General features: G+C 42.3%; 1 protein-coding gene across 1 annotated transcript; it reads right to left on the minus strand.

Annotated features, from left to right (window-relative positions):
• Positions 1-244: 244 nt before the first annotated feature.
• LOC115130605 (lipid droplet-regulating VLDL assembly factor AUP1-like) lies at positions 245-8,899 on the minus strand. Its single transcript, XM_029661907.2, has 12 exons — positions 8,668-8,899; positions 8,186-8,323; positions 6,854-7,004; positions 6,086-6,273; positions 5,492-5,564; positions 5,116-5,189; positions 2,044-2,110; positions 1,703-1,808; positions 1,425-1,568; positions 1,077-1,225; positions 842-930; positions 245-725 (listed from the first exon to the last, which is right to left on the minus strand). Exons 1-12 carry the CDS (start codon positions 8,706-8,708, stop codon positions 635-637), a joined length of 1,311 nt encoding a protein of 436 aa, XP_029517767.1. The 5' UTR covers positions 8,709-8,899; the 3' UTR covers positions 245-634.
• Positions 8,900-20,887: the final 11,988 nt, after the last annotated feature.

Genomic DNA, 20,887 nt, shown 5'->3' on the forward strand with positions numbered 1-20,887 from the left:
CAACAATAGGAATCACTTTGAATGACCTCCCTCAAAAGCTATATGCTCTAGTTTACGGTTTTATAGTTGGGTTTTTGACTTGATAATTGCAAACGCTTATACACAAATGTATTTACTCTGAAGTAGAGTTCAAAAGTATGACATACACTGATTTTATGACCCAATGGTGCTTTGCACTCCTTGATTCCAGCCAGGGTAAATCAAAGATAAATACTGGAATTGTGATGCTATTCAAGACAATCTCTTGCATTTATAAATGACTGATTTTATTGACGTTAAAAATGTATACTGCAGAAACACGTACTCACAAATCATAATGAACCTAAGACCTGAGGAGTATTCTCTGAAAGCAGAGCAAGAAAGATTGTTTTTACCACCACCTCTGCCATTATAAAAATAATGAGATGTTTCACGTCACTGGGTCTTAATAGAAATTGTTATCAAAATAATATTTTTACCAGGACAAACAATTAAAAAGACATGCACGATTGCCATGCAAAAAATAATAATAAAAAAATACAAATAAATCCATTGAAATCTTCAGGTCTTCTTCCTGTACGTGTGGGTCAACAAAAACTCCACTCTGCTCTGCATACACTCCAGTACACTTATTGTCTGTACAATTTTTTTGATTTTAACAACTGTCATTCCTAACACGTTTCCCAGCAATCAGATCTTGTTCAGAGGTTTCGTCCTGCTCCAGCTCATGCTTTTCGATGTAGCGTCTAGAGAAAGGAGGGTGGAAACAACTAACAGAGTTGAAAGGTGGACAACAATGACTGAGTGTAAAATGTAGGTGAAATTATAAATTAATCAGATTGAATTGCAGCTTTGATCTCACCTTCTTGCAAACTCATACAAGGCCTCTTTCCTCTCTTGTAGGGACATGTGTCTGTCTACCGGTGATTTCCCAAAAGATTTGGCAGCAGGCTATGGGTCAAAATGATCAAAATCAGACTATATAGCAAACTCCTGATAAATAGAATAGCGTAGTAAGATGGTACATTAATTACTTTGCGAGCAAGGTAATATAGACTACCAGTGTACGTAAGACACCAATTAGATCATTGGCAAACCTTAATGGTGGGAGCAGGTGCAGCTGAAGAAGAGAGGGGCCGCCAGGCTGGGCCTGGTGCAGACGTGGCACCGCCTGTGGCCTCCACTGGGAACACCTCAGTGCTCTCCAGCAGATTAGTGATAGTGGTGTCCACACAGTTGGTTTGCACTGTAAAAAAGGTAAAGGGAAAGATTTGGGGAAAGCTGCAAACTTCTGTGCCTTTTTCTCCCATTGATCCTAATACAAACTCCATTTGAATAAAATTCACATGCAAATACAGGACTCGAGTCAGTGCATTGCTCATCACCATTCCAAATTCCCAGTCACTGAACTGGAAATGCAAAGTGGAAATAAAAAGGTGGCATACCCAGGTCTCTGGTGATGATGCCAAGGGGGATGTCAGGCAGAACCTCCTTCACCTGCTGAGCCATCCTGCTGATCCTGAGCTCCTCCACCCCAGAGCTGCGGATCATGAAGCCCAGGGGAACTGGACGTGGTCTGGCACCCACATCTGGACAGACAGCAGCAAATACACACCATCACCAATGGTGCCAACCACCCTCCAAGTAAGCATAACAAGCACCAAGGCCATGCTGTAGGAAGGAATTGTCAGGGAAGTTTTCTCCAGGGCTCTCCCTTACTTACTTGAGGTTGTGGTGCGCGGTGCAATGTGCCTTTTCCTCTTGATGTGCTCCGCTTTGTCTGCTTTGGTAATCTGTGTAGAGACCACGCTGAGCTCAGTGGCTAGAAGCTGAAAATGGACAACACAAAGACCAATCAGAGGACAATATAATAATTATTCTCTTTAGTGTTCCATATCATTGTGAATTTTCGGCTCCCAATGTGATAATAACTTGCAATATACAACAAACCCTTTGATAAGATACATACTTGCTTTGTTTGTTTGATATAAAATGTGGGCGGTACTGAATAGAAGGCAGTGCAGAATAAGGGTGCAAAAATGAGAATGACAAAAGGTTTTATACCTCTTGGACTTTGTTGGCAAACTCTTGAAGGGACTCTTCATCTTGTCTAGATACAGGGGGGAGCCATCTGTGAAAATAAACAAAACAGGGTCTCTACAAGCCTTGTGAGCATTAATAGTGAACTTATTCTGCTTTCACAACGGTTTTACGGCATGTAAAAAAATAAGTCAATGTTTACATAACCCATTTTTACGACATTCTTTCCTGCATATGCTTTTTATACCTCCCGTGCGCATGCCAGTGACGAGTGGTTGTAGTTGTATGAATATACACCATAAAAAAAATACATGTTTAGGCAGGTCATAAGATAGATAAGGTAAATAAAATGTATTTTCAAAACAATGGCATACTGAGTTTAATTACACTACATGAACAAAAGTATGTGGACGTCGAACATCTCGTTCCAAAATCACGGGCAATAATATGAAATTGGTCCCCCCTTTGCTGCTATAAGAACCTCCACTCTTCTGGGAAGGCTTTCCACAAGATGTTGGAACATTGCTGCGGGGACTAGCATTAGTGAGGTTTGGGCACTGATGTAGGGCGATTAGGCCTGGCTCGCAGTCGGCGTTCCAATTCATCCCAAAGGTGTTTGATAGGGTTGAAGTCAGGGCTCTGTGCAGGCCAGTCAAGTTCTTTCACACAGATCCCGACAAGCCATTTCTGTATGGACCTCACTTTGTGAACAGAGGCATTGTCATGCTGGACCTCGCTTTGTGAATGGGGACATTGTCATGCTGAAACAAGAAAGGGCCTTCCCCAAACTGTTGCCACAACTTTGGATGCGCAGAATCGTCTAGAATGTCATTGTATGCTAAGATTTTCCTTCACTGGAACTAAGGGGCCTGGCCTGAACCATGGAAACCCATTTCATGAAGCTCCTAATGAACAGTTCTTGTGCTGACGTTACGTCCAGAGGCAGTTTGGAACGCGGTAGTGAATGTTATTTTATTTTTGTACACGCTACGTGCTTCAACACTCCGCAGTCCTGTTCTGTGAACTTGTGTGGCCTACCACTTCGCTGCTGAGCCGATGTTGCTCCTAGACATTTCCACTTCACAATAACAGCACTTAGTTGAAAAGGTGGCATCCTATGACGGTGCCACGTTGAAAGTCACTGAGCTCTTTGGTAAGGCCATTCTACTGTCAATGTATGTCTATGGAGATTGCATGACTGTGTGCTTGATTTTATAAATAGCCAAATCCACTCATTTGAAGGGGTGTCCACATACACTAAAAGTATATTACGTCCAAATGAATGAAATCAATAGTTCATTATTTTGTTCAATAAACAGACAAGACACACCTACTCCAATCACAATCACACAAACACTGAGTGTACAAAACATTATAAACACCTGTTATTTCTATGACATCGACCATCTAGGTGAAAGCTATGATCCCTTATTGATGTCACTTGTTAAATCCACTTCAAATCGATGTAGATGAAGAGGAGACAGGTTAAAGAAGGATTTTTTTCCCCACCTTGAGACATGGATTGTGTCTACGCAATTCAGAGGGTGAATGGGCATGACAAAAGATATAAGTGACTTTGAATGGGGTATGTGGTGCCAGGCGCACTGGTTTGTGTCAAGAACTGGAACACTGCTGGGTTTTTCCACACTCAACCATTTCCAGTGTGCATCAAGAATGGTCCACCACCCAAAGGACATACAGCCAACTGTAGGAAGCATTGGAGTCAACATGGGCCAGCATCCCTGTGGAACACTTTCAACACCTATTAGAATCCATGCCCAAACAAATTTACGTGTTCTGAATGTTTTGTACACTGAATGTTTTGTATATTTGTAGTGAGAATATAAGGAATATAACAGAATAGAATTAAAATAAATTCAAATAATATTTTTCCCACACAACTTGTGTCAAGGGAATGTGTAGAATTGCTGTCATAAAATAACGTATATTATTTTATCCATGCTTCATCTCTTTCCTATCCTCACTCAACTTTGTTAGCAAGCAGGCGTAAAGGTCTTACATTGAGAGTAGCTTCATCATGATACCCATAGAAAATAATAGCAATCCTATTTTCAAAAGAGTCTCGTGTTAATATTTCACAACCTCCGCAGGCTTTTGGAGTGGTCTATCCGCGATCTAGCAAAATAATAGGCCTACACTTCATTTAGGCTACATTATTGCATGCAACATGTTTCGGATCAGTGATAGAAGAGCAAATGAAATAGACAAGCTGTACCACCTCAGAAAACCAGCCAGAAACCAATGAACCTATACAGACAGAGATTCAGTGAAACAAAACCACATTGATTGAGACAAGTCAGTGAAGTCACAGGCTTTTGGTTCGGGAGTAGGCCTAGGATACGAAGCGACTGAACAGCAAAATAATCCACTTGTTAAAACTACACAACATAAAATTAGATACATGCCGTCAATTGCATTAGCCTACTTGATTCTAATATTTTCATTAAATCAATTATATTTATTCCCCCAGCTGTGGTTAAGAAAACAGTGCATGCTTCGTAGTGGGCTATGCAAATTTTAGAACTAGCAGGAGGATGGTTAACTGGCGCTGCCTAACATTCATGAAGAGTTTAAGAACGAAGCGCATGCCAATGCCCCCTCAGGTTTACGGCTACGATTCATACTAAGCTGTAGGCAGAAGTTTACCGAAATTATTACTAGGCCGCTAGGCGAAAATAAAAAAGTTTCGGCTTTGATACCAGCAATACCTTTCAGATATAAGGAAACGGCAAAAAAAAAGTTGGCAGTGTGGTAAATTTGGCAGAAAAACATTTAGTATAATGTTATTATTATTAAACTTTCCCTGTGATGAAAGCTTGCTTTGGCCTCTAATCAAGCTGAATGAAAAGTTATATTACAACACAAAATATACTGCTGATCCTGACAAAATGTTAACTCTGAAACGGCAAGACCATTACAAAAACCATTGTTAATTCTAGCAGAATTTTCCAGTGAGTAATGGACTGGACTTTAAGGACATGCATAAAATGTGTCAATTATCAAAGTGATACCTTTACAAGGTCCAACCAGAGCCCCGACAAAGACAAGTAGTGAGAGACAGTAATTATTTAGTACCTTACATGGTACACTGTACATGGGACGAAAAAGGTCCACAACAGTTCTGTCAGCCAAAAGGAGTCTGGCGTGCTCTTGAGAAAGAGGAACAAACTGCATTAGTACTTTCATTTCAGGAAATCCTCTGCATTTGTCTGACAGAATTATGTAAAGGCAGAGTGAAAAATCAACACAAAATCTTTAGGTCTATCACTGGTGTAAAAACCAATTTTACAAGAAAGTACTGGCCTTCTATTATGGACTGTTGGAGGAAACCTTCAACTTTTGAAAGCCCAACTTTTTACACAAACACTCACCAAATGTAGATGGTTAAATATGTCACAAGTACTGCTTTTAAACTAATATGACAGAGGCAGTTTAGTTTTGATGGTATTACCAGAGCTACAAATGGCCTCTTCACTTGTAAGGCCACAGGCTGAATGGAATCAGTCATGGAGAAAGGCCAGGAGCTGAGGGAGATAAAACACAGGTTAGCTCAGTAATTCTTAGAATCAGTAATACAGGGGCAGTACAGAGACACCTTACAGCAGTGTTGGCATTCTGCTCAGGGCAGATTCTCCTTTTTACATTTTTTTTACATTTAAGTCATTTAGCAGACGCTCTTATCCAGAGCGACTTACAAATAAATCCAGTGGAACTATAGTTCTAGGTCTTTTAGTTAAAAAAGTAATAAAAGACTAACACTATTTCCAGTTAAATTAATAACAGCAATAGTTCTGTGTTCTACTGGTGATTAGGGAAAAATAGAAAAACGTATTTGTATATACAAAGACGGCAGATATAATCGATTACAAAAAAAAATGTTGTCTTATACACAAGATAAATCCCATGGATAGTACTGATCTGCACATTATGCTTAAACCAGTGCTGTGGGGCAGAGACACTAAGTTTGATGAAAGAACACTTCAAAACCAAAGCGAGAGACAGTGAGAACTCAATCGGCTTGATGACAGGGACAATTGTGGCTCACCTGAACTTCAGCAGGCCAGCGCGCCCATTGGTGGTGTCCTCCTCGGGGAATAGGAGTAGGGGCAGAGTTTTTGGAGAGGAGCAGTATCTCCTGAGGGACTCCTCCATCTCATCCTGGCCCGAAATGGCACCCAGCTCCATGAAGCCTCGGGCCCAACACACGAAGCCTGCAGAGTCCTCCAGCATAGGCTGAGTAGAGGAACAGGTCACGGTAAAAATGAAGAACAAACACTGGCTGATGGTGTAAGGTTGAGTTAACGCAGGTGCATTTAAAAAAAAATATCTCTTTGTTCAGCTGGGCAAGAACAAACAATGATGTTTACAAACCCTGGATTGCTGATACCATGTATTGGCCATTGACGCCACCGGTCTGCCATATTGGCACTCCCCAGTAGGACCTCTATAGGAATTAATGGAACTCTACAGTATTTCAATTAAATGTTTCAAGGACAAAATCACATTAGTCATATGTAAAAAATAATGTATTTATATATTTCTTTATGTTTAGCTCATATAATATAATGTCAAAGTACGCATGAAGGTGTCTGTAATATAGCAAATGTGGCAAAAACGAATGTAGACATTAAATGTATTTCTATAGCTTCCAGAATATTTTTTACAACGGTGGGGGAGTGCCAAGATGGAGGCACGGTGGCTTCAACACAGTGCCCCCTATCAGTCATCTATTGTATATACAAAATCATTGAGAAGAACTCAAGGAGCTCAAAGTGCAACACAATGAATAGCTTCACTTCAACAAAACACTCACAGTATTGCAGGAAGTCAGAAGATTGACAATGTTGTGGTCAAACTGGGTCACGTGATTGCAGATGTACAGTTTTGTGCTTTTGTCTCTTGAACGTGGGCTGTTCTGTCTGACGTGCATACCAAGGACTGAGAACATTATTCTCACAATGAATCTGGAACAGGAAGAATTCTTTGAGTTTGATCCAGTGAACACAAAACAGGATATGTTTTAAAATGGAGAGATACTAAACAAACAGCAAATTTGCCAAGACTTCCCACAATTGGTTCCTTCAAATGTGCACCCTTCTTTGGTTGAGGCATACCCATATTGGGAGAAGCCAATAGCAGAGGTGCATAAAGATGGTGGCCCCCATGTACTTTAAACCATCAAAATAAAGAAAGTCCATGTATAATCTCCCAGCAATTTAATAGGTATTGGGACTTTATTTTGATAGTTTATTCGCCGTTAGTAAGCACATCCACACAAACTATTATTCTTGGTGTGCGCCAGCTCATGTTTTTTTAGACCCCATTTTACTTTACTATAAATGCCTTGTTGTCTAAGTTTGTTGTACTGTACATTTCTTTCCTTTACTCTTTTTTTGTGTCGTCATTACCAAAGTATACATGAACCCAATTCTAGCTCCAGGTTAACAGCAATTTGAAAAACTGAACAAGTATATTGTGCTGATTTATTGGTGCATTGAACCATGTTTAAAAAACATTTAAAAAGCCATCGTTTAAATCCTCAGTGGACAGTGTACCCCATTTATAGACGCTAACTGCTTTAGCACCTATTGATGTTAGTATCTCCTGACTGGGGGAGTTTTTTAAAAGCCCTGACGCTTGTTTTAAACATTAACACGCATCGCTGATGGCAGTGTTTTGAAAGATAAGGAACATATCTTTCATATCAGCGAGAAATACTTTTCTAAAAACATAAGGTTAAATTACTACACACGTTTTATTCGGTTAATGTTCCCACACGGCCATATATCCATGCTACATCACTTGTTTACAAAAAACAGACAGGAGACATGGGCCATATGTTTTGAAAGCCTTGATTATTGACGTGTCTAAACACAGCGTCGGGATTGTAGTTCAGATGACCGAAACTAATCGCTCAGAACTGTAGGGGGAAGACAGAATACCGCCTATAGTTTAAGCACTATGGATAGCGGTTTAACAATGACATATCTGAATTCCGACATCTTTATGCCCCTTCACCACTGTGGCAGTGCTGACAGATTTGTTTTTATTTTAAGCAGGAAGTCACCCCACTGTGTATGATGATGTCATTATGCTGAGTGAACCTAACATTTAGTAAGATAACCAGTTGCAAAACTACCCTTACCTTCTAGCAAGACTGTCTGGGAGTGCACAGCTCACCAAAAACACATGTGCACCTACGAAGAGTCGTAGTAACATCAAACAAAGGCCAACTGGAGAGTAAAGTAATACCAGCAAAAGGACCAGTCCATCGTTTGGCAACCTGTTTGAGACAGACACAGCTCAGTGTTATCCTTGACAGGAAGAATATTCTGAGTCCAAGGGGACAGATTATATGCTTCTAATTAGGAAACTAATGTAACTGTTACCGACCAAACTACTTGCTAGCTAGCCGTTAATGGATAATAGTATTAATATCTTGTAGGCTAATTTGCTTACAGTAACTAACAAGTTAAATGAACGCCAAGAAGACGGTGATTTAGCTAGCTAATAGCCAGAGCCGATTATGAGCAAGACTATTGGAAATCTCTGCCATGGGTATCGGTGGACTGATACTCATTTAGCTGCTAGCTAGCTTGTCTTGACAACAACACTTCTTGTTCTTACCGCTGGAAGTCAAACATCTGTTCTATTCCTCGAGTTTCCATTATTTCACCTAATCTGTAGGTTGAGAAAGTTAATTACACGCGTCACTTTCCTGCATACTAACTAATCAACCATTTAATTCGAAACGATAAAAGGTCAAACTGGTAACCATTTATTTGCTCATGTTGATGCTGGCTAACGTTTCCAGCTAGTCTACCTCAGGCGCCATGTTCAAAGCTAGAAAAAGATCAGCGTCTCGTCAGCAGCAAAAAAAGGTACTTCCGGGTTACGGAATTTCGGAACATTTCCAAATAAAAGTCCCCATGTAATAGTAGAAAAGTGTCAATAACCTGGATTTATTCATGATGTAAAAATACTTGTCTAAACATTAACAATTATTCATATTTGTTCATATTTAAATGACATTTGCATTACATTTGTGTTTTTAAAACATGAATGCCCCCAATGTGAATCATTGTAGATGGTATACACATTGATTTATAGAGCAAAAACTATTCTTGGTTCCGCAGTAAAAGTTGGGTAGGGAATACTCAGTAGGGGCTGTATAATCTCTCTCCATGATGCGTTCCACACAGACCTTGCCCCGCCCCTGTCAATCAGTGAGCGTATTTGTTGTTCCTGGAGCACGAGACGCTTGCGTTTAGTCTCAAAAAAAAAAAAAAAAAAAAAAAACCTTGCGTTTAGTCTCTGCATGGTCAATGGAGCACATGCAACAATGTTGATGACCAAGAGGTTGTTTTCACTTTGCTTCCACACATACATCCACTAGCTTTCTATAATAACACTATTTCTATAATTACACTATAGCTTTCTATAATTACACTATTCTTAACTGACTTGCCTAGTTAAATAAAGGTTAGAAAAAAATAATTTGGTGTCTACTCTGTCACAATAACTCCTCCCTGGCATTTTCATTTGTTTTCACTTCAAACACTGTATTCGAATAATCATTCTATTTCTATGATTCCAACAGTTCAACCAAGTGTTTTGCTCCAAATCAAATCGCAAGATTTGGTTTAAATAAGGCCTATATTGTTTGCCCATATCGTGCAGCCCTTATGTGGCAGTGTGGAAATGATTTCAAATGAGTGCAGGAAAACCCCAAATTATTTTGGATTGAATTGAACAGTATAAAACCATCAGAATGGAGAACGACCCATTGAAATCACTTAGAATGTATGTATTGCCACCCTAGGGTCAGGCACTACTCATAAAGCAAATTCTGAACTTTTATTATTCAAAAACATAAAACAGTCTTAGCGTCAAAAACAAAAATCAATAACGTTCACTTTTATACATTAAATATCGGTTTATAGAGAAAAAAAAACATTATTTGTGCTGATGTAAAAGTGGGGTTGGGATTACTCACTAGAGTCTGTAGAATCTATACAGTGCATTCGGGAAAGTATTCAGACCCCTTGACTTTTTCCACATTTTGTTACGTTACAGCCTTATTCAAAAAAAAAAAAAAATCTGTTTTTTTTCCCCCTCATCAATCTACACACAATACCCAATAATGCCAAAGCAAAAACAGTTTTTTTAAATTATTTTTTATTTTAGCAAATGTATTAAAAATAAAAAATAGAAATACCTTATTACATAAGTATTGAGACCCTTTGCTATGAGACTGGTAATTGAGCTCAGATACATCCTGTTTCCATTGACCATGCTTGAGATGTTTCTACAACTTGAATGGAGTCCACCTGTGGTAAATTCAATTGATTGGACATGATTTGGAAAGGCACACACCTGTCTATATAAAGTCCCACAGTTGACAGTGAATGTCAGGTTGGGAGAAGGAGGAAATGGCATCTGTGCTTGAATCCGAAGGTGCGGCAAGGGAAGTGTGTGATAATGAATGGAAAATAATGAAATCAAAGAATGGAACAAAATGAGCAAAAGTTGTAGTAGAAGATAAAGCCTTATTGGGCTGTGTTTTTTTGGAGGAGATTCTTTTGGGAAATCCATTTGTAATATCGAGGACTGTCAAGAAAGCAGTGGGAAAGGTGAATTCAATCAAGGGACTAGAAGCAGCCTTGTTTTGGTTAATTGTGTTGATGAAGAACAGAAGAATCTAGCAGAATTGTCCACGTCAGAAGTAACATGTATTGATCTTCGGAGCAGGGCACCTGCCAAAGGAGTTATAGCTGGAGTCTCATTGGATATAAATGATGAGTACCTATGTCAGAAAATCCCAGGAGTGGTCAGTGCATGTTGCCTGACCCGTATGGTAAATGGAAGGAAGGATATGTGAAGCTTGGATGTGTAAGTTATGCAGTGAGAGCATTTGTGTACAAACTATTACAGTGTGGAAATTGTAAAGGATATGGTCACGTGTCAAATGTTTGCAGACAAGATAATGATGATATTGAAGAATCTGTGAATGGAAAATGTTGCAACTGTGGTGAGGATCATACTCCGGACTTCCTTGAGTGCCCCGTTAAGGGGAATGAGGTCGAGGTGTCAAGGATCAAGGCTGCACAGCCGGATCTAATTTGTGAAGGCGCTGAAGAGAGTCGAAGGGGCAAGAGGCATCAGTGTTGAAGATATGGCGGCGGATGCATTGCAACTAGTTGCTAGTGTTTTAAGTCAATTGGGTGATCTGGATACACTCGTTGTGAAGGTTTGTTATTGTGGGGTATTGTGTGTAGCTTGATGAGCGCCATCCATCATTCCTTCAATTTTCCAGTCCCTGCCAATGGAAAAATGGTGTTCTTGGGTGATGAGAGATGTTGGGTTTGTACCAGACATAGCATTTTGCTTGATGGCCAAAAAGCTCAATTTTAGTCTCATCTGACCAGAGTACCTTCTTCCATATGTTTGGGGACTCACCCACATGCCTTTTGGCCAACACCAAATGTGCTTGCTTATTTTTTTCTTCAAGCAATGGCTTTTTTCTGGCCACTCTTCCTGTAAAGTCCAGCTCTGTGGAGTGTACGTCTTAAAGTGGTCCTATGGACATATACTCCAATCTCAGCTGTGGAGCTTTGCAGTTCCTTCAGGGTTATCTTTGGTCTCTTTGTTGCCTCTCTGACTAATGCCCTCCTTGCCTGGTCCGTGAGTTTAGGTGGGTGGCCCTATCTTGGCAGGTTTGTTGTGGTGCCATATTCTTTCCATTTTTTTAATAATGAATTCAATGGTGCTCCGTGGGATGTTCAAAGTTTCAGATATTTTTTTATAACTCAACCCTGATCTGTATTTCTCCACAACTTTATCCCTGACCTGTTTGGAGAACTCCTTGGTCTTCATGGTGCCGCTTGCTTGGTGGTGGTGGTGCCGCTTGCATGGTGGTTGTGGTGGTGGTGCCGCTTGCTTGGTGGTAGTGGTGGGGGTGGTGGTGCCGCTTGCTTGGTGGTGGTGGTGCCGCTTGCTTGGTGGTTGTGGTGGTGGTGCCGCTTGCTTGGTGGTAGTGGTGGGGGTGGTGGTGCCGCTTGCTTGGTGGTGGTGGTGCCGCTTGCTTGGTGGTTGTGGTGGTGGTGCCGCTTGCTTGGTGGTAGTCGTGGTGGTGGTTGTGCCGCTTGCTTGGTGGTAGTGGTGGGGGTGGTGGTGCCGCTTGCTTGGTGGTGGTGGTGCCGCTTGCTTGGTGGTGGTGGTGCCGCTTGCATGGTGGTTGTGGTGGTGGTGCCGCTTGCTTGGTGGTAGTGGTGGGGGTGGTGGTGCCGCTTGCTTGGTGGTAGTGGTGGTGGTGGTGGTGCCGCTTGCTTGGTGGTAGTCGTGGTGGTGCCGCTTGCTTGGTGGTAGTGGTGGGGGTGGTGGTGCCGCTTGCTTGGTGGTAGTGGTGGTGGTGGTGGTGCCGCTTACTTGGTGGTAGTGGTGGTGGTGATGGTGCCGCTTGCTTGGTGGTAGTGGTGGTGGTGCCGCTTGCTTGGTGGTGGTGGTGCCGCTTGCTTGGTGGTAGTGGTGGGGGTGGTGGTGCCGCTTGCTTGGTGGTGGTAGTGGTGGTGCCGCTTGCTTGGTGGTGGTGCCGCTGCTTGCTTGGTGGTAGTGGTGGGGGTGGTGGTGCTGCTTGCTTGGTGGTAGTGGTGGTGGTGGTGGTGCCGCTTGCTTGGCGGTAGTGGTGGTGGGGATGGTGGTGCCGCTTGCTTGGTGGTAGTGGTGGTGCCGCTTGCTTGGTGGTAGTGGTGGGGGTTGTGGTGCCGCTTGCTTGGTGGTGGTGGTGCCGCTTGCTTGGTGGTAGTGGTGGGGTGGTGGTGCCACTTGCTTGGTGGTGGTGGTGGTGGTGGTGGTGGTGGTGCCGCTTGCTTGGTGGTAGTGGTGGTGGTGGTGCCGCTTGCTTGGCGGTAGTGGTGGTGGGGATGGTGGTGCCGCTTGCTTGGTGGTAGTGGTGGGGGTGGGTGCCGCTTGCCTGGTAGTGGTGGGGGTGGTGGTGCCGCTTGCTTGGTGGTGGTGGTGCCGCTTGCTTGGTGGTTGTGGTGGTGGTGCCGCTTGCTTGGTGGTAGTCGTGGTGGTGGTTGTGCCGCTTGCTTGGTGGTAGTGGTGGGGGTGGTGGTGCCGCTTGCTTGGTGGTGGTGGTGCCGCTTGCATGGTGGTTGTGGTGGTGGTGCCGCTTGCTTGGTGGTAGTGGTGGGGGTGGTGGTGCCGCTTGCTTGGTGGTAGTGGTGGTGGTGGTGGTGCCGCTTGCTTGGTGGTAGTCGTGGTGGTGCCGCTTGCTTGGTGGTAGTGGTGGGGGTGGTGGTGCCGCTTGCTTGGTGGTAGTGGTGGTGGTGGTGCCGCTTACTTGGTGGTAGTGGTGGTGGTGATGGTGCCGCTTGCTTGGTGGTAGTGGTGGTGGTGCCGCTTGCTTGGTGGTGGTGGTGCCGCTTGCTTGGTGGTAGTGGTGGGTTGTGGTGGTGCCGCTGGGTGGTGGTGGTGGTGGTGCCGCTTGCTTGGTGGTGGTGCCGCTGCTTGCTTGGTGGTAGGGTGGGGGTGGTGGTGCTGCTTGCTTGGTGGTAGTGGTGGTGGTGGTGGTGCCGCTTGCCGGTAGTGGTGGTGGGGATGGTGGTGCCGCTTGCTTGGTGGTAGTGGTGGTGCCGCTGCTGGTGGTAGTGGTGGGGGTGGTGGTGCCGCTTGCTTGGTGGTGGTGGTGCCGCTGGGTGGTAGTGGTGGGGGTGGTGGTGCCACTTGCTTGGTGGTGGTGGTGCCGCTTGCTTGGTGGTGGTGGTGGTGCCGCTTGCTTGGTGGTAGTGGTGGTGGTGGTGCCGCTTGCTTGGCGGTAGTGGTGGTGGGGATGGTGGTGCCGCTTGCTTGGTGGTAGTGGTGGGGGTTGTGGTGCCGCTTGCCTGGTGGTGGTGGTGCCGCCGCTTGCATGGTGGTAGTGGTGCCGCTTGCATGGTGGTGGTGGTGGTGGTGGTGCCGCTTGCTTGGTGGTGGTGGTGGTGGTGGTGCCGCTTGGTGGTGTTGCAGACTCTGGGGCCTTTCAGAACAGTTGTGTATGTATACTAAGATCATGTGACACTTAGATTGCACACAGGTGGACTTTATTTAACTAATTATGTGACTTCTTAAGGTAATTGGTTGCACCAGATCTTATTTAGGGGCTTCATAGCAAAGGGAGTGAATACATATGCATGCACCACTTTTCAGTTTTAGTTTTAGATTTTTTGGAAACAAGTAATTTTTTTCATTTCACTTCACTAATTTGGAATATTTTGTGTATGTCCATTACATGAAATCCAAATAAATATCCATTTAAATTACAGGTTGCAATGCAACAAAATAGAAAAACACCAAGGGGGATGAATACTTTTGCAAGGCACTGTATAGACTCTAGTGCTAGATCATAAGATTCTGTAGAAAATTATGTTCTTTACATTAATTTACTTATACTCCAACCATTTTCCATGTGCTCCACCTTGCTTGTAATATTATTATATTATATAAATTAGTAATTTTCTTAAATTTAGACCCCGATGTAATTTTGTAACTTTATTTTAATATTATGCACTATACAAAGCTGCAAAAATGATTGATTTTGTATCATACACATAGCGTTTTTCCGAATACTTTTATTATGAAGGCAAAATCGGAAAACCGGAAGTTTTAATGTTGCTGCCATGAGCAGAAAGTGCAAGAGTGACATTTCCCACCATTTCCAGTTCCTTCTTTTTTTGTTTACAGAACTATGCTTTATTATGGTACAGAAAAAAAGTTATTAAGACATCAAATGACATAGTGCTGTTACAGTCATGTTTTTAAATTCAATTGAATAGACATCCTGTTATCCCAGTGCATCCACACCTTGTTTTCCCTCCTGTGTTCAGCGTTGAACCGCATGTGCATTCCTACTTTTATCTGGTTCACTGTGATGAGTGAGGAATGAAGTGAGCGCAGGAAAGAGGAACACATGAAAAGGGAGAAAGAGCAGAGAGCAAGTGATAGTACCCTGTAGCTTCACTCTTATGCACTTCTTTTCCACTCTGGGACCCCTGGCTCACCCTGAACCCGGACCCAAATGGAAGTGGATCAAATAGTGATTTTAATAAATGTTATATGGAAATATTTTATAAAATGTACTTTTTGCCCTCAAATATGTCAATGGTCGATTTTCTCCAGCACACCTCACTATGTAAATAATTACAGAATAAGTGTTCAATAGATTCCGTTTCTAGTTCACAAAAACTGCATTCACTGGTAACATCAGGTATATATTTAGAAATCAAGCTAATACACGGGTAGAATCTATGGATAATCTTAAAGGTGATCTCCTACTTTATTGGTCACCTTAAATTTGTGTGGAGTGAGCCAAGCACGGCGCCAGTTTACATCAAACGATGAAGCCCAACAAAATATAGCAGAGGAAATAGAATTCCCGTAGAAAATATCCCTTAATAAACAATAATTTAATTTCTTATCTAGTACACCTATGTCATGCACCTGGATATCACTTACATTAGGATATGTTCCAAAATATGCATTATCCCAGTAGAGTTTATCCCAGTGGGTATAGCCTTTATAACAGGGCCTTATTCCTTGCTGGAAACCTCAAAGTTGTATCTTTCCATAAACGATTCCTTCTTTTTTTCTTCATTGCATGCTGACCAGACCACATGCGCTATTGAGCGCACATTGATTTTGTCCACCCACATGGGAGAGGCAGGATTTGCAGCGCGTTGGGCATCACAAATAAAACCAAGTTATATTTTAGAGCCTGGCTATGCAGACGCTCGCTCACAAGCAATGTGGGTGCAATGATTGAATAACATATATGTGTACATTTATTTTGCAATGCTCACACATGCGACTCGTCCGGTCTGGTCAGGATGTAAAGTTCTCCTGCATCATTGTTTTCCAGTATTTTCAGGTTTTGTGATATCTCTGGGGGAAATGGATGGTAGGAGCATGGAGAGGTCGGCGATAACTTAAGGTCAAAGTAGTGGAATGGGGTGGTGTTTTTGTTTATTTGATCAAATAGTGGTATGTAGGCGTAGGATTAGTTGATGGTGGAATTATTTGCTCCCCTTCCCCCTTCCTCTTATTTTTGGATCACAAAATGTAACTTGATTGACCACAGTAGGTGGCGGCATGCACAAACAAAATGTAACTTGATTGACCACAGTAGGTGGCGGCATGCACAAACAAAATGTGCAAAGACATGATACCAATGAAGTCAAATTAGATGGGATTCAGAGATAGATGGGAGGAGTTGATGGTAGCTGAAGGATGGGATTAAAAACAAACAAAAGATAACTATAATAAAATACATTGTGTCCATAAAATGTATATAGTATGCATAAACTGGAAGTAGAAGCGTAGGTGTTGTTGTTCATTTGTTTACTCCAATTAAGGAAGTGGTAGTAGGGATAAGGGAAAATAAATCAAAATACATTTAAAAGAGATGTGTACATGTATGTATATATGCAGGGTTGGGGAGTAACAGATTACATGTAAGGGATTACAAAAAAAAGGTAATCCGTTATGTTACCAGCAAAAATATTGTAATCAGATTACAGATACTTTTGAAAAACTAGATGATTCCTTTGAGGATTACTTATAAATTCAGAAAGGATGTTTGCGAGAAAAAAAATCTATGACACTTCTCTGTTTTCTCAATGACATTCAAATCAGCATTGAAAAAGGCGCAAGTTTAAGTTTGTTCCACCTGAGCGAGTCTGACCACAAGTCAGATACCACTATGATGACACACCAAATGTGTTTGATGGATCACGGGAAAAGAGCAGGAATAGGCTTTTGTAGGCTACAGTCCAAGCTGCCTTCCAATAGTGCGGCTGCTGTCTGTATCCAAAGATTATCCAACTGGAATAAACGCTTGGAGGTAAGGATGACAGCAGTGGTGTAGTCTACAACCGTATGGATATCACTTATTATTGATATCTACATAGCGCATTGATGTGAATCACACTGCTGCTCTCTCATTTAGCTATTTGCGCCTTACGGATTGTGGATGGCTGTTGACAAATCTAAATGTGTATTTGAACTCAGTAATGGTTGAGTTGTCACACTCAATGAGAACCCAACATATAAGCTTGTTTTTCTCCAGTGTTCGTAAACAAACACTGTATAGCCTCATAACATGGTTAAAACAATCATTTTGATATCATGGATGGCTAGTCCTTGCATCATAGCTCTGTCTCAGCCTCCAGTATTTATGCTGCAGTAGTTTATGTGTCGGGGGGCTAGGGTTAGTTTGTTATATCTGGAGTACTTCTCCTGTCCTATTCGGTGTCCTGTGTGAATCTAAGTGTGCGTTCTCTAATTCCCTCCTTCTCTCTTTCTTTCTCTCTCTCGGAGGACCTGAGCCCTAGGACCATGCCCCAGGACTACCTGACATGATGACTCCTTGCTGTCCCCAGTCCACCTGGCTGTGCTGCTGCTCCAGTTTCAACTGTTCTGCCTTATTATTATTCGACCATGCTGGTCATTTATGAACATTTGAACATCTTGGCCATGTTCTGTTATAATCTCCACCCGGCACAGCCAGAAGAGGACTGGCCACCCCACATAGCCTGGTTCCTCTCTAGGTTTCTTCCTAGGTTTTGGCCTTTCTAGGGAGTTTTTCCTAGTCACCGTGCTTCTACACCTGCATTGCTTGCTGTTTGGGGTTTTAGGCTGGGTTTCTGTACAGCACTTTGAGATATCAGCTGATGTACGAAGGGCTATATAAATACATTTGATTTGATTTGATCGATTAATCTGAGAGTGGTTACATTTCTCCAGGCCCATCCCTCGGCTTTTTACCAAAACAGAGGCGTGGTGGCCATTTTGTTATTGTTTCATCTGTGGATTTGCCCTTTAAACAGCTGCATATTATCAAGATATCAAAGTGTCACCAACAAAAAGGTAAACAATAGGCCTATAGAAAATGCAGCATATGGCATTCATTTTTCACATGTACAGTCGTGGCCAAAAGTTTTGAGAATGACACAAATATTAATTTTCACAAAGTCTGCTGCCTCAGTGCCTTTAGATATTTTTGTCAGATGTTAGTATGGAATACTGAAGTATAATTACAAGCATTTCATAAGTGTCAAAGGCTTTTATAGACAATTACATGAAGTTAATGCAAAGAGTCAATATTTGCAGTGTTGACCTTTTTCAAGACCTCTGCAATCTGCCCTGGCATGCTGTCAATTAACTTCTGGGCCACATCCTGACTGATGGCAGCCCATTCTTGCAAAATCAATGCTTGGAGTTTGTCAGAATTTGTGGGTTTGAGGATTGACCACAAGTTCTCAATGGGATTAAGGTCTGGGGAGTTTCATGGCCATGGACCCAAAATATAAATGTTTTGTTCCCCGAGCAACTTAGTTATCACTTTTACCAAACTGTTCCTGGATGGTTGGGAGAAGTTGCTCTCAGAGGATGTGTTGGTACCTTTCTTTATTCATGGCTGTGTTCTTAGGCAAAATTGTGAGTGAGCCCACTCCCTTGGCTGAGAAACAACCCCACACATGATTGGTCTCAGGTTGCTTTACTGTTGACACGACACAGGACTGATGGTAGCGCTCACCTTGTCTTCTCCGGACAAGCTTTTTTCCAGATGCCCCAAACAATCAGAAAGGGGATTCATCAGAGAAAATAACTCTACCCCAGTCCTCAGCAGTCCAATCCCTGTACCTTTTTCAGAATATCAGTCTGCCCCTGATGTTTTTCCTGGAGAGAAGTGTCTTCTTTGCTGCCCTTCTTGACACCAGACCCTCCTCCAAAAGTCTTTGCCTCACTGTGCGTGCAGATGCACTCACACCTACCTGTTGCCATTCCCAAGCAAGCTCTGTACTGGTGGTGCCCCGATCCCACAGCTGAATCAACTTTAGGAGACGGTCCTGGCACTTGCTGGACTTCTTGGGCGCCCTGAAGCGTTCTTCACCACAATTGAACCACTCTCCTTGAAGTTCTTGATGATCAGATAAATGGTTGATTTAAGTGCAAACTTACTGGCAGCAATATCCTTGCCTGTGAAGCCCTTTTTGTGCAGAACAATGATGATGGAACGTGTTTCCTTACAGGTAACCATGGATGACAGAGGAAGAACAATGATTCCAAGTACCACCCTCCTTTTGAAGCTTCCAGTCTGTTATTCAAACTCAATCAGCATGACAGAGTGATCTCCAGCCTTGTCCTCATCAACAATCACACCTGTGTTAACAAGACAATCACTGATATGATGTCAGCTGGTCCTTTTGTGGCAGGGCTGAAATGCAGTGGAAATGCTTTTTGGGGATTCAGTTCATTTACATGGCAAAGAAGGACTTTGCAATTAATTGCAATTCATCTGATCACTCTTCATAACATTCTGGAGTATATGCAAATTGCCATCATACAAACTGAGGCAACAGACTTTGTGAAAATTAATATTTGTGTCATTCTCAACTTTTAGACACGCCTGTAAATAGCACTTTTCAGTAGTGCTCAATGCATGCCATTCCATGAGCGCAGGATTTATTTTTTAACTCGAATCAATGAGCCCAATCAGACCTCCATGACAACAAAATCATAAACAGAGTAGGGCTGGCTAATAAGTCCTCCGTTTTGGGGTTATGCTCAGGTAAAACAATTTGGCTAATCTATACTACCATATTTCCTAGTCCTATTCTTGAAGATCAAGGGATATAACATTTATTGGAATGACTGGAATTCTGATCACTTCGTTTTTTAATGTAAAGATATAATTTAATTGTATTATTATATGGAGTAGAAAGAGATTGGTTAGAGGAAGCCAACATAACCAACATAAAAAGTTAAATGTTACATCCATATATGGCCAGCTACATAAACTTTAACATTGATTGATCCTGCAATAGATGTCATTCAATTGGTAACATAATTTTTTTTTCTTCAAATGACTCTTAAACTCTTAAGGGGAAAGTAATCTAAAATCAGATTACGTTACTGAGTTTGGGTAATGCAAAAGTTACGTTACTGATTACAATTTGGCAGGTAACTAGTAATTGTGACAGATTACATTTATAATGTAATCTACCCAACCCTGTATACAGTACCAGTCAAAAGTTTAAGACACACCTCCTCATTTAAGGGTTTTTCTTTATTTTTACAATTCTCCACAATGTAGAAAAATAGTAAAGACATAAAAACTATGAAATAACACATATGGAATCATTTAGTAACAAAAAAAAGTGTTAAACAAATCAAAATATATTCTTCAAAGTAGCCACCTTTTACCTTGACAGCTTTTCACACTCTTAGCATTCTCTCAACCAGCTTCACCTGGAATGCTTTTCCAATTGTCTTAGAGTCCTCACATATGTCAATCATCAAGTTTGCGGACGACGCAACAGTGGTAGGCTTGATTACCAACAACGACGAGACGGCCTACAGGGAGGAGGTGAGGGCCCTCGGAGTGTGGTGTCAGGAAAATAACCTCACACTCAACGTCAACAAAACTAAGGAGATGATTGTGGACTTCAGGAAACAGCAGAGGGAACACCCCCCTATCCACATCGATGGAACAGTAGTGGAGAGGGTAGTAAGTTTTAAGTTCCTCGGCATACACATCACAGACAAACTGAATTGGTCCACCCACACAGACAGCATCGTGAAGAAGGCGCAGCACCGCCTCTTCAACCTCAGGAGGCTGAAGAAATTCGGCTTGTCACCAAAAGCACTCACAAACTTCTACAGATGCACAATCGAGAGCATCCTGTCGGGCTGTATCACCGCCTGGTACGGCAACTGCTCCGCCCACAACCGTAAGGCTCTCCAGAGGGTAGTGAGGTCTGTACAACGCATCACCGGGGGCAAACTACCTGCCCTCCAGGACACCTAC

Source organism: Oncorhynchus nerka, linkage group LG6 (assembly GCF_034236695.1).
Source record: "Oncorhynchus nerka isolate Pitt River linkage group LG6, Oner_Uvic_2.0, whole genome shotgun sequence".
Classification (NCBI taxonomy): Eukaryota; Metazoa; Chordata; class Actinopteri; order Salmoniformes; family Salmonidae; genus Oncorhynchus; species Oncorhynchus nerka.

What these genes read in the sequence shown, in the direction of transcription:
- LOC115130605 (XM_029661907.2), bottom strand. Translation starts at nt 8,708, where the DNA reads ATGGAAACTCGAGGAATAGAACAGATGTTTGACTTCCAGCG. An exon ending in CCAGACAGTCTTGCTAGAAG is followed by an intron (nt 7,005 to 8,185) that starts GTAAGGGTAGTT and finishes TTCCTGTTCCAG; the next exon opens with ATTCATTGTGAGAATAATGT. An exon ending in CACCTGCTCCCACCATTAAG is followed by an intron (nt 931 to 1,076) that starts GTTTGCCAATGA and finishes TTTGACCCATAG; the next exon opens with CCTGCTGCCAAATCTTTTGG.